General features: G+C 33.4%; 2 protein-coding genes across 2 annotated transcripts; one reads left to right on the forward strand and one right to left on the reverse strand.

The window, feature by feature from the left end:
• The first annotated feature begins 1,957 nt into the window (after window positions 1-1,957).
• LOC142550860 (peroxisomal membrane protein PMP22) lies at window positions 1,958-4,394 on the forward strand. The gene is made up of 7 exons (XM_075659907.1): window positions 1,958-2,170; window positions 2,342-2,440; window positions 2,568-2,672; window positions 3,011-3,086; window positions 3,203-3,273; window positions 3,699-3,784; window positions 4,137-4,394. The coding sequence occupies exons 1-7, from the start codon at window positions 1,988-1,990 to the stop codon at window positions 4,186-4,188; spliced, it is 672 nt and encodes a 223-aa protein (XP_075516022.1). The 5' UTR covers window positions 1,958-1,987; the 3' UTR covers window positions 4,189-4,394.
• Window positions 4,395-6,126: 1,732 nt separating this feature from the next.
• On the reverse strand, window positions 6,127-12,748 carry LOC142551252 (large ribosomal subunit protein bL28c). The gene is made up of 2 exons (XM_075660383.1): window positions 12,446-12,748; window positions 6,127-6,583 (listed from the first exon to the last, which is right to left on the reverse strand). Exons 1-2 carry the CDS (start codon window positions 12,666-12,668, stop codon window positions 6,351-6,353), a joined length of 456 nt encoding a protein of 151 aa, XP_075516498.1. The 5' UTR covers window positions 12,669-12,748; the 3' UTR covers window positions 6,127-6,350.
• Between the last annotated feature and the right edge of the window lie 205 nt (window positions 12,749-12,953).

The raw sequence follows: 12,953 nt of genomic DNA on the forward strand, positions 1-12,953 counted from the left end.
AGTTATATTCGATGCGTGAAAAGTGGAAATGTTTTTTCAAGCATTTCCAATTCAGTAATCTCATGCCCACAGAATTTCAATTGCGAGATTATTCTATACATCGCCGAGTTGTAATCACTGACATTTTTAAAATCTTGGAATCTCAACGTATTCCATTCATCCCGGGCGGTCGGAAGTATAACTTCCCTTATATGTTCGAATCTTTCTTTTAATCCCTTCCACAAAGCCATGAGATCTTTTTCAATTAGATATTCACATTTCAATCCCTCGTCGAGATGTCGACGCAAAAATATTATGGCTTTTGGCTTTTCTTGTGATGTCGATATGCCATTTTCTTTTATGGTCTCACTTAGACCCAATGACTCAAGATGCATTTCTACATCGAGAGTCCATGGCATATAATTTTTCCCGTAATATCAAGAGCAATGAATTCGAGCTTTGCCAAGTTTGACATGGTGGTACTAAAAAAAAATATGATGCATTTTATTAGTTAATTAATATTGCAATACAAAGTAATGTATAAACAACAAGTACAAGCATTCGTAAAAATAAAGAAAACACACGAGGAGGATATTCTCCGATAAATACAAGACTCGTGAGTATGATAACCAAAATAATTAAAAATAACCTTGAGAAAGTCATCTTATTTTTTCTTCGAAAATTTGATGAAAAATAATTGTTTAGAGAAGAATAGAAAGTTGGAGTGATTGAATGTGTTTGTGTGATCATATTTATAGGGCAAAAACTAGCCGTTTTGTTACCGTTTATGACCGTTGGTGTACAAAAAAATAAATGTATGTATTTGTATAATTTATTGTAATAATATGATGTATATAATATTAGTCATGTTTAAATAATTATGTATATCATATCACATTATTATAATGAGGTGTCATAAGTTATTTTGTTTAAAAACCTTATAGGCTTTTATACGTGTCGTATCCCTTACCGGGAGTGTGGGATGTCGTCTTAACATCCTCCCAGGATTTATAACAAGTTTTTGAAAAATTTATTTTTATTATATAATAACATTATATTATATATTAAATATATACACAATAAATAAACAGTAAAATAAATATTATTATTTTTGTTATCTTTTTCTTCTGTTTTGGAGCTTGGAAAAATATGGAGGGCTTTTAGAGCTTTGTGCTGATAACGTGTTGTGAAAAATTAAAAATTTATGGTAAAAAGTAAAAATCTCAAACTCTCAAAATTATCAAATTACACACTTTATAATATTTTTCTCTCAACTCAATTGTGAATTTCTTCATAAATGGTGAGGCTATTTATAGAATTTCTTTGGAAAACAATCCAAAAAATAAAATACTGATTTATCTACATCATCACACACAAATTTCTAATTTTACAACTCTTATTTTCAGCATTCAAATATTCAACTATTACTTTTTCAACATTCAAATCTTTTTTTTTCAACATAATTAAATTTAAAATTCTTCAATATTATTTATTTTCTCTCCAAGAGGGATTTCATCGTTATAATTTACACAAAAATTCATATAAGACCGTCTGACGAGTCAATGTTACGAGACTGATTTCCTTCTTATCCATGAAAATTTATTACTTTTTATGCTAATATTTTTAGCATAAAAATAATAAATTTTCACTCCAAATATGAATCAAGTAACACATATCACATATATAGATCCTACTCATTTACACAAAAATTCATTTGAGACCGTTTCACGAGTCAATTTTGTGAGATTGATCACTTTCATATCTATGAAAATTTATTATTTTTTTCTCCAAATATGGATCAGGTCATGTGCACAAAAATTCATATGAGACTATTACGAATCAATTTTGTGACACTCGTCTTCTGACATGCAAAAGTTCTTAACATCTCGTTTCTCCCCTACGTCGTTAATCACACAGATGTAGAAGTCAACGGTCACTGATATAGTAGTGTAAGTTGAAGGAAAATAAGCTAGTGGGTTGGTGGGAAATTAAATATATGTTTTCGTAAATGCATCGGAAGTTTTGGGAGATCCCTAATTTTCTATATAAAAAAACCATTAACAAACCTGAAAAAACCAAATTAGTAAGAAAGAAGAAATCAAAAGTTACAGATTACACCATGTCTGAGTTAGTGAAAGAATCTTGGCACAAGTACTTGATGCAGCTGCAAATGCACCCTCTCAGAACTAAGGTGCCTATCTCTAATTTAAATCTCGTAAATATAACGATCCCTTTTGTTTATATTTCGTGCCATACTCCCCATGAGAGACCACGGATCTCGCTCTTCCCGAGTCGGAGGTTTTTTCGATGTTGGCAGAAGGGTTTAGATATTGTTTGATGATTTTTCGCGTGATGCTTTCAGGCGATCACGGCAGGAGTTTTGATGGGGAGTAGTAATTTGGTAGCTCAGAAAATTTCTGGGGTGCAAAAAATTCAGCTCAGAAAATTTCTTCTTTTCATGGTACCAATTTTTAACAAATTTTCAATATTCTAAATATATATATATATATATATATATATATTCAAATTTGAAATGTTTTTTTTATAATAAAATTTGAAATGTTGGAATTGGTGTAATATTGTTGCAGTTGTATGGATTTGCGTATTCTGGGCCATTTGGGCATTTTCTACACAAAGCAATGGATGCCATTTTCAGAGGAAAGAAGCCTGACAAACGTACTGTTGCCAAAAAGGTTAGAGCTTCTTTCGTTTCGTTTTCGGAGCGTGTTTCGCATAAATATTTGGAGGCTGGATTTCGATTAGGCATAGAATCCGAGGCTGTCTGAAAGCAGCTGTATTTGGATGGATGAATTCGATTAAATTGTTAGATAATGAAATCTATCATAATCACTAATCAAAGTAATTAGACCGATCACCTAAGAGCGAACATGAGATTCACCTGAATTTCGGATATACCAAATATTGAATAAAAAATCTATTTAAAACATCAATCCAAACACACTCGAAATATATTTATAGATGATCTCAACCGATATTTAGTCGAATAATTCATTGAGATCCAATTATATAGGTTTTGTTGGAACAATTAACCACCTCTCCTTGGAACAACTTCTTTTTCATGATGTATTATGGCTTGGTAGTTGAAGGTATGTTAATCATTCTTCATTCTTCATCGTTGTCGTTGTTGTTGTTATTATTATTTTCTCAAAATATTTTTTCGTGGAATATGCTATTATCTTCGGTAAATTTTTGAATTTTTTAGGTAATCCATGGTTATTGGTGAGGGAAAAAGTTCGAAATGACTATCCCAAGGTACAATTGACTGCATGGAAGGTATGTATAATATATAACCCACGAACATTATAACTTATGTTAATCATTTTCATTAAATGAGAATAGAAATAAAGTAATAGTATGTTTAGGCTATAGGGATGAATATGGATCGGGTGGTCTACTAAGACCCGAGATCCGCCGTTAAAATATTTTTCAGATTCGATTTAATGATTTTTATTGAACAATTATATAATTGACAAAAACTTGTGTGAGACGGTTTCACATGTCGTATTTTACGAGTCAGATCTCTTATTTGAGTCATACATGAAAAAATATTATTTTTTATGCTAAGAGTATTAATTTTTATTTTGAATATCAGTAGGATTGACCCGTCTCACAGATAAAGATTCGTGAGACCGTCTCACAATACACCTGCTTTACGTAATTATATATGTATATATAACAAATGAATTTATTGTGTACAGTTTTGGCCATTAATGGGTTGGATCAACTATCAGTACGTGCCTTTACAATTTCGTGTTTTATTTCACAGCCTCGTCGCTTCATTCTGGTAAGTTACTTTCATTTCAATTCCTCCATAAAAATATCTTTTTATCCAATTATGTCTCCATATTTCCGTTTTAAGTTTAAATTTATTACATTTTGAGCTTGATTAGAAGCTCGAAAAATAAATTATTTTTAATTAATTAGGTTTATAGTCAAACTTCGATATCATGTTCGAATAATATCTTAAAAACTCGTAAACTCTTAAATAATAATTTATCTACTATCAAAATTATGAATATATTGAAGCACAACTTAAATTCGATAAACCCAAATACGAGTGAATTAAGGAACTGGACCTTAAATTCCGTCGCCGTGGTCGTCGCTAATACATGAAACTTTTTGTGGTGAACTAACAGGGCTATCTTTCTCAATTTAAAAGCAAGATCAATTGCTGCTAAGAAGCCTTGAAGTTTGATAGAATTTGTTATCTATACAGTGTAAGAAGAATCGAGCCGGCTCGTGCGTCACGAGCCATTGAATTCGAGTTCGATTATGGTTCAGTTCGAGATTTTTTTAGCGGTTAAATTCAATATTATTCAACAAGTTACAAATTACAGTTTGTTTTCATGTGTTGGTTCAAAAGCTAATGGTCAAACTCCATAACTTTTTTATTACTATTATTATTTGTTTATGTTTTGAATGTGTATATTGATGTTATATACAGTCTGATCTTTACAATTACATTATCCAGATTTTACAATATAATCCTCTAGAAATTACAAAACACATGATCTTGAAAAGCAAAATCCAATCCAATCAAATCAAATCAAATCAAATCAAACAACGCATGCTTCAAAGTGTTATGATCGAGCGTTTTTCACTTTGGCAAAATTTATATTTGAGATAACAGTACTTAAATATTTTAAATAGTACAATGACCCTAGCAAAGTTGTTTTGACAACTGTTGTTCAAGCAGGAGTAATTAATCTCTCTTCCCAACTTGCATGCAAATTGAATAAGTGACATTGGCTTCGATGGTAGTTGTGAGATCGAATTATTATCGTTTTAACAACAGTTGTAACTAATAATAATTATGTAACTCAAATATTTTTAATCATACTACAACCAAGACATCATTTCTCGATTGTTATTCCAATACAGATAATCGTTGCTCACAAATAGATATGTCAAAATGGCCGAAATTCTGTAATATAGCTCATAATAGAAGATGTCGATTGTGATCTTCCTTAAATGCTCAAACTAGAAAGAGTCAGAATTCGATAAGGGTTTTTGTCCAAGAACGGACCAATAACATCTTGTAGTAACAAGTCCAAGTGGTGAGAGATCACACAAAAAATATTTTCCTAAGGGATCTCAAAAGCAAAAGATTTTCCTCGAGGACCTCCAAGAACATGACCACTCACTACAAGATGTTTTCGGCAAAAACTGTCAAGCTATAACACAAAAAGCTATCCACAAGTATGAAATCCGAATTTCAAATGCGAAAGAGGCTCAAAAACAAAAAGAAATTAAGAGCATCGACCATTCTCTTTAATTTTCTTCAGAATAAAATTTGTAGTACTTAAGTTTATGTGTATTTTGTTTCAAGCTACGATAAGTAGTTAAACAAGTTGTCTCTTTCTCTACATGAAGTTACTAACGTAAAAATATTTAGTATGTCTGAATAAAAATACAAGACATTTTGTCCATCTTTCGTTTAAACTATATACAAAAATTAAATATGTTACTCTACGCTTTGAAGTAGGAAACGAACAAAGTTGTGCTAGTTGCCGTTGAAGGAATCTACAATAGGAACCATCAATTGCGACTACGTAGTTAAACTGAACTATGAGTACCAATTTGTAAAACTCGACAGATACAACCCGACGTGGTTCTGGTCAAAAGGTAAAAGTTTTAGTTTAAAATACCGAAGCATTATGAACTAGGAAAAAAAATTTATTTGAAAAAAAGTAAAGGGTATAATGAGAATTCGGACTAAAATGGGTCAAACGTCAAAACGAAAGGGGTTCTTTAGGCCTCTAAAATGAAAGAAGACTGAATTACAAATTACCTAAGGAATCAAATTGAGTATTACCCGCATAATCTTATTGGAAGTCACGTTTCAACTCAATAAACAAGGAAAATGGGAAGCGCATAAAAGATCACATGCAAGGTTGTAAAATGCAAGCGCAAATCGAAATGATTAATTACCAAATGTTACAAGTTTGAATAATTTTAATTGAAGCTTAAATGTAAAAAAAATATTTAATTCTTGGTAACAGTGTAATTTAGCTTATTGAAATTATTTAATTATCGAAATATTAATATTGTTTCTTTTTCCCTATTTTGACCAAATCGTTGATCTTTACCTGCGCTATGTGCTTAATCTCACTTTTAGTACACTCATTGTATCACAAACTTTTCTTGATTAAGAGGAAAAACATAACAATAGAAGTCATTTCAGAGGAGAAAGAAGCTACACAATATATAAATGATTCAAACCTCATAAAAACTACTAATAATCGACGATCTCCATTTCTGACCCTGCCCACGACACGACATTCCTGCCCTCCTCCAGCTGACTACAAGGTCAGTCACCGCCTCCGGGAAAATATGCATCGCCGTTGACGTTACTTTTTCCTAAGATCAATCCCTGCCTTCTTAGCAACTGCATCGAGTCCATTCTTCTCTATGGTTTTTATAGCTTTGGTTGACAATCGGAATTTCAAATAGCGTTTCCCTGCCTCCCACCAGATTCTCTTGTATTGTAGATTGACAAATTGCAGCTTCTTCGTCTTGTGATTCGAATGAGAAACTATGTTCGCCCTGTTTGATTTCTTCCCCGTGAACGGACATATTCTTCCTGAAAGTTGAAAGAAGCAATAACAGCTACATCAATGCAATCTCAAAACAGGTAATTAATATATTAGAATATTATATTAAGTTTATCACGTGAATATTAGACACGAAAAATATACACCCGCGAGAGATGGTACAAGGACAGGGGAGGTGGTGAATCAGACACACCACTGTCCCATAAGTTGATATGTATTGTTTTTCAAATCACAGAAAGGTGTGAGAACATGATTTTGCTTAATTTCTGATGTATCAGAATAGATCTCGTTCTTGGATCTACCAGGTGATAAGAACGGCTCTGAGTTTCGATCATAAACCACATTCCCCCCATTTTACAGCATCCTTTGTGGAGATCCGTACGCCTAAACACGGCCAGAAATGTGAGGAAATAGGCACTGGTGAACTGTCGTGGTTGAGACAAACTCCAATACACTCCTTAATTCGTTTCCAAATGACTTAATGCAACTGTTCTTCGGTTCTTTACTATCATGCTATAATTTGCTTGTCATCTTCAAGTAGCAAATTTGCACTCATTCTGATAGCCGACCCACACCGGTTAACACCAAAATACTTGAAAAGGAGAAACACACTCACTTGTAGAATTTCTCAAAGCCCATCAAATAATCATAAATCATCATGATTTATTCCTTGTGCAGTTCAAGTAAAAAATACATCAAACTAGTATTATCAAATTTTCACCAATAAACTTAATGCGGCAGCAACAAGCGATTGTAAAGTATTCTCGCTGTTGAATTCAATATCAATAATATTTAAAGAAAATATAATGCAACCTATGTTGCATGGATACAGTTACGAGTATCGTATCGAATACAATACAGACATGACGACACGTCAAATTTGAAAATATAAGATACGGCTAGAAAACGACCATCAATAAAATATATATAAATATTATTTATATATATTTAGTTTTGAAAGGTAAAATTATATTGATAGATTTCATATTTCATCAATCACAATATCTTAAGTACAAAATATAAAACACTAAATCCATCTTAAGCAAGTAAAAAGAAATCAAACATCCATATCGGTTTCATCACCAACAATGTCTTCATTAATAAATAAGATTGGCTCGAATTCAGATCCATCAAGAGACAAATTGCCAATTTCAAGGATAGCAACACCCTATGGGTCCATGGAATCGAATGCATCCGCTCCAACATATCAATCTTACTTTCTCCTTCACTATAATGTAGACTCCTCCTAGATAAAAGACGAATATTGTACTGAACATACACCAAATCTTCCGCTCTTTGTGGTGTTATTTTGTTTCTCTTCAATGAGTGTAGAAATTGTTGGTGCTCCAATTTCTCTCACAACAAGAAGAAGAAGGCTCCCCAAGTAGCTTTAAAGCTAAACTTTAAAGAGTTGGTGTGGAAGCACCATGGATAACCCACCACTTAGTTGGAGACATCAAACCTCGATCACGCATAGCATCATTATCAGAAAAATCATCAATGGCTGTCGAAAAAGACTCCTCATTGGTACTTCTTCGTTTTGATGAACATGAGTAATATCTTTCAATGCATTTTTTACTTTCCATTGAAACTTCAATGTCCCTATGAGGAGTACGACGATTGGAAGATTCTTGGAGCCACTCATTGCTATAATATCTATATAAAAAGATTGATAATTAAATATGAACTGATATAGTTTTATGGTGCAGCGATGGAATAAAAGCCATACAAAGTTGATCTGTGTCGGATTTCCTTAGCATCTCATAAATTGGACTTGTTGAAGAAAGTATATAATCAATGTTTGATCATCTGATATCTTGTATTTTACTGTTCTAACCTTAACTGCATCATCCTTCTTGTACAGATCTCATCTTTCACTAATCACCATGTTTACAAGGCATTTCTTGATTTGCCTGAACCTTTTAAGCATAATGATCGTGGAAGTAAATCCAGTCTCCTCAAGTGATAGCATCTTCAAGTTCGAGTTATTGTTGAACATCGATAATCTCATATTGTGTTTTATTATAAAATTCTTGATCATCGAAACATTATTTGATACTTCTGCTGTCCACTTGAACTCTTCAAAGGTTTTTTTGTTTGTACGGAGTCAATCAGAGCACAAGTATTCTTCAAAGAAAGATTCAAAGCGTGCACAACACAATGTGTCCAAAATATGGTGTGTACTTTGACTCAACAAGTAACCCAGTGGCTTTGCAAACAAGAGCATTATCCGTGACCACTTGGACAATATTCTGATGTCTCACTTCGTTTATGACATCAATGAGCAACTTAGAGATGAAATCTTAATCCTTGTACTCACCTTCACAATTTATTGTCTTTAGAAGCATAGGACCACTTTCACACACGGCCATGATATTAATAAGCGGTCTTCTTTGTAAATAACCGTTTGTATATTTATAAACTTAAAGATGAAACCTTTAAAATAGCCATGAAATAGGATGGGTATAACGTTATATGAGTGTACTGCATCATCTATACATATGTATGCTGATAGAATACAAAAGCTCTATTGATAAAAGAGGTGACATACAATTTTATTTCAGACAATTGTTATGTACGCGGCGGCGGCGGATAAAGGTTTTATCTCTAAGTTGCTTATTGATGCCATAAACGAAGTGGGACATCAGAATGTTGTCCAAGTGGTCAGGGATAATGCTCTCGTTTGCAAAGTTGCTGGGCTACTTGTTGAGTCAAAGTACCCACATATATTTTGGACACCTTGTGTTGTGCACACTTTGAATCTTGATTTGAACAATATTTGTGCTCCGATTGACTCCGTACAAAACAAAGAAGACTTTGAAGAGTTCAAGTGGATAGCTGAAGTATCAAATAATGCTTCAATGATCAAGAATTTTATAATGAAACACAATATGAGATTATCGATGTTCAACTATAACTCGAACTTGAAGATGCTATCACTTGAAGAGACTCGATTTACTTCCACGATCATTATGCTTAAAATGTTCAGGCAAATCAAGAAATGTCTTGAAAACATGGTGATTAGTGAAAGATGGGATCTGTACAAGGACTCAAGGAGGATGATGCAGTGAAGGCTAGAACAGTAAAGTACAAGATATCAGATGATCAAACATTGATTATATACTTTATTTCACAAGTCCAATTTATGAGATACTAAGGAAAGCCGAAACAGATCAACCTTGTCTTCATTTAGTATATGAGTGGTGGGATGAAATGACAGAGAAGATTAGGTTTGCTATCTCGAAAGGGCCTCACAGTGGAGATTCAAAGTTATATGGTGCAGCGATGGAACAAAAGCAACACACCTCTAAATTGTTTGGCGCATTCTTCGAATCCGAGGTGAAACTCAAAAAAATTTAGCTAAGTTTTAGAAAATTATACATATCAGTTCATATTTAATTATCAATCTTTTTATATAGATATTATAGCAATGAGTGGCTCCAATAATCTCCCAATTGTCTTCCTCCTCATAGGGACATCGAAGTTTCAAGGGAAAGGAAAAAGTGCATTGAAAGATATTACTCCTGTTCATCAGAACGAAGAAGTGTCCATGAGGAGTTTTTTCAGCAGCCGTTGATGATTTTTCTGATAATGATGCCATGCATGATCGAGGTTTGATATCTCTAATTAAGTGGTGGGTTATCCATGGTGCTTCCACACCAACTCTTCAAAGTTTAGCTTTAAAGCTACTTGGGGAGCCTTCTCCTTCTTGTTGTGAGAGAAATTGGAGCACCTACAATTTCATAAACTCACTGAAGATAAACAAAATAACACCACAAAGAACGGAATATTTGGTGTATGTTCACTACAATCTTCGTCTTTTATCTAGGAGGAGTCCACATTATAGTGAAGAAGAAAATAAAATGTGGGATGTTGGAGCGGATGCATTCGATTCCATGGACCCAGAGGGTGTTGCTATCCTTGAAATTGCCAATTTGTCTCTTGATGGATCTGAATTGGATTCAATATTATTTATTAATGAAGGCATTGTTGGTGATGAAACCGATATGGATGTTTGATTTCTTTTTACTTGCTTAAGATGGATTTAGTGTTTTAAATTTTGTATTTAAGATATTGTGATTGACGAAATATGACAGTTAATTTTTACTTTTCAATACTAAATTTATATAAATAAATATATATATATATATATATATATATATAATATATATATATATATAATATTTATATATATTTTAATGATGGTTGTGTCATAGCCTTATCGTATCTTATATTTTCAAAATCTGACGTGTCGTCGTATCCGTATCGTATTCGATATGATACCCGTACCCGTATTCATGCAACATAGTTTTCCAATTAGTCCTTAGAAATTTCAACTTTTTCAATTAACCTCTAAAACTTTTAAATATTTGCAATTTTGCCCAAATGTATCCGCGTTGTATCCATGGCATGTCCTCACCGTGTCAAAAACGTATTTGCGTGACGTATCAGTATCCGTGTCGTATCTGATACTTCAAAAGAAAAAGAAATTTGAATGTCTGTGCGACTGTGCTACATAGAATGCAACAAAACACTAGATGTATGTGGTCAGGCCATCAAGGACTACATCCATGACACAAGGCCGACATGCTAAAACTCATGCTAAAATCTTTAGTTTAGAGTACAATCAACAATTCTTGTTTGGATGAAAATATAATCATATCTATCAGGTCAAAAATATTTCTCAACAAATGAAACATATGCAATATATCATCATCTTAATATCTGAATAACATCAAATCCGATTTTAAAATGCACCTTTTGAATTCTAATACACTTGAATTCAGCTTTCCAACAAAAAATCGGATGGAATACAAATGACATAATCTTAAGCAGTTCTGACCGTTTAACGACGATAATGATTGAATAGAAACTAATCTCAATACCAAAATTTTAAAGTACCACTTCAAAATGTCTTACCCCCACTCATACAATGTGGTACAAATAACAATAATAGCCATTCTGTTGAGATTTGATTCCCTCCACAAAAAGCTATAACTGGGGGAACCATTGCAACTTAATTTTTCTAAACCTTATAACTCAAGCGACAAATTTCCCCCTCGCCTAGGACAATTATTTTTGTTGAAAGAAGGATCGATACACCAACGCGGGCTCACAAGGAAATGGCTCATGTTCAACTCAAGCTTGACAGCACAGCTGCATAACTAACTATTAAGACTACTTATTTGGCTAAGTAGGAGAGAGTAGCAGTTGGTGGCTTAATTAATACCGGGTCATGTATATATAAGGCTTGTGTTGTATATTCTTTAGAGTAGCTTCTTTCTCATATTATTTGAGTGAGAAAGGAAACTCGCGGCTGTACATTTTCATCTTGGTGAGATAATAAGAATCACTTGCTCCTGGTTTCGAGAGTGGATGTAGGCATCTTGCTGAACCACTATAAAATATTTGTTCTTGAATAGCTTTCAATAATCAATTTCTGTTGCGTCATTTGTGAGTGAGTTCCATAGAATTCCTATTGATTCTTAATCGAAAAGAACTGGGTTTATATCATAACAATTGTAGCCAACCTACTACAGCCACTCTCCTAGTTACAAACTTACAATTATTGCTCCCAAACAAAAAGTCAGAAAGAACACCAATGTTAAGATTTGAGAATCATGCCTAACTTGAGAGGCAAAACTAAAATGACAGAATATCGAGTTAATGATACCAAGGGGTAGGGGTAGACCCATTGCGCGATCACTCATATTTTCTTCAAAAATTCAAACTCGACCCTCCAACTCCAATTCATCACCCCAAAACCCCTCACACCAACCCCATAAATCCCATCTACGCCCCTCGTACCAAGTCAAATTAAGTGCATAACATTCTCATACCGATACACACAAAGAAAACCCACAAACGCAGAAATAAGGGAAGAAATTTACGTGCAATAGGCATAAGAGAAGGCCTGGGTAGAACATCAACGGGAATAGGAGCAGGGAGTTGAAAATGGGTTGCTGAAATCTTGGTACCACTCAGCTGGGATGCAGTGAAATTAAGACCTGAAGTGGTTCTCGAAACATACATCGAAAGCCTGTTGAAACTGTGGGACTTCGCTGCTGGAAAACCCATCATTAGTGGTCCGATTGCAGCTGTGATTGTTGCCATTACAGCAATGTTTTACGTTTTCTGTTATCAGAGAAATTTCAGAAAGACGAGTGAGAGGCCACGTTAGCGGAAGGGGATCGTGGGGATAATGAGTAAGCAAATTTTATTTTCTGACCCTTCATCTTTAACTGTTTCTCACTAATACCCCAAAAAATTATTCACACACATATTATATATAGTAGTATACCGATACACGCCATATTTTTAATAATTCATTTGATTTATATTTAAATGAAAATCAAAATAGAATTATAAAAAATAGTGACGTATTACTTAATTTTGATC

The sequence above is a fragment of the Primulina tabacum genome, chromosome 7 (genome assembly GCF_025594145.1).
Source record: "Primulina tabacum isolate GXHZ01 chromosome 7, ASM2559414v2, whole genome shotgun sequence".
In the NCBI taxonomy this organism is placed as follows: Eukaryota; Viridiplantae; Streptophyta; class Magnoliopsida; order Lamiales; family Gesneriaceae; genus Primulina; species Primulina tabacum.

Coding starts and splice junctions, on each gene's coding strand:
- LOC142550860 (XM_075659907.1), top strand. CDS start 1,988: ATGCATCGGAAGTTTTGGGAGATCCCTAATTTTCTATATAAAAAAACC. Junction 2,673..3,010: donor AACGTACTGTTGCCAAAAAG/GTTAGAGCTTCT, acceptor CCAATTATATAG/GTTTTGTTGGAACAATTAAC. Junction 3,087..3,202: donor TTATGGCTTGGTAGTTGAAG/GTATGTTAATCA, acceptor TGAATTTTTTAG/GTAATCCATGGTTATTGGTG.
- LOC142551252 (XM_075660383.1), bottom strand. CDS start 12,668: ATGGCAACAATCACAGCTGCAATCGGACCACTAATGATGGGTTTTCCA. Junction 6,584..12,445: donor TTCTCTTATGCCTATTGCAC/GTAAATTTCTTC, acceptor TTCAACTTTCAG/GAAGAATATGTCCGTTCACG.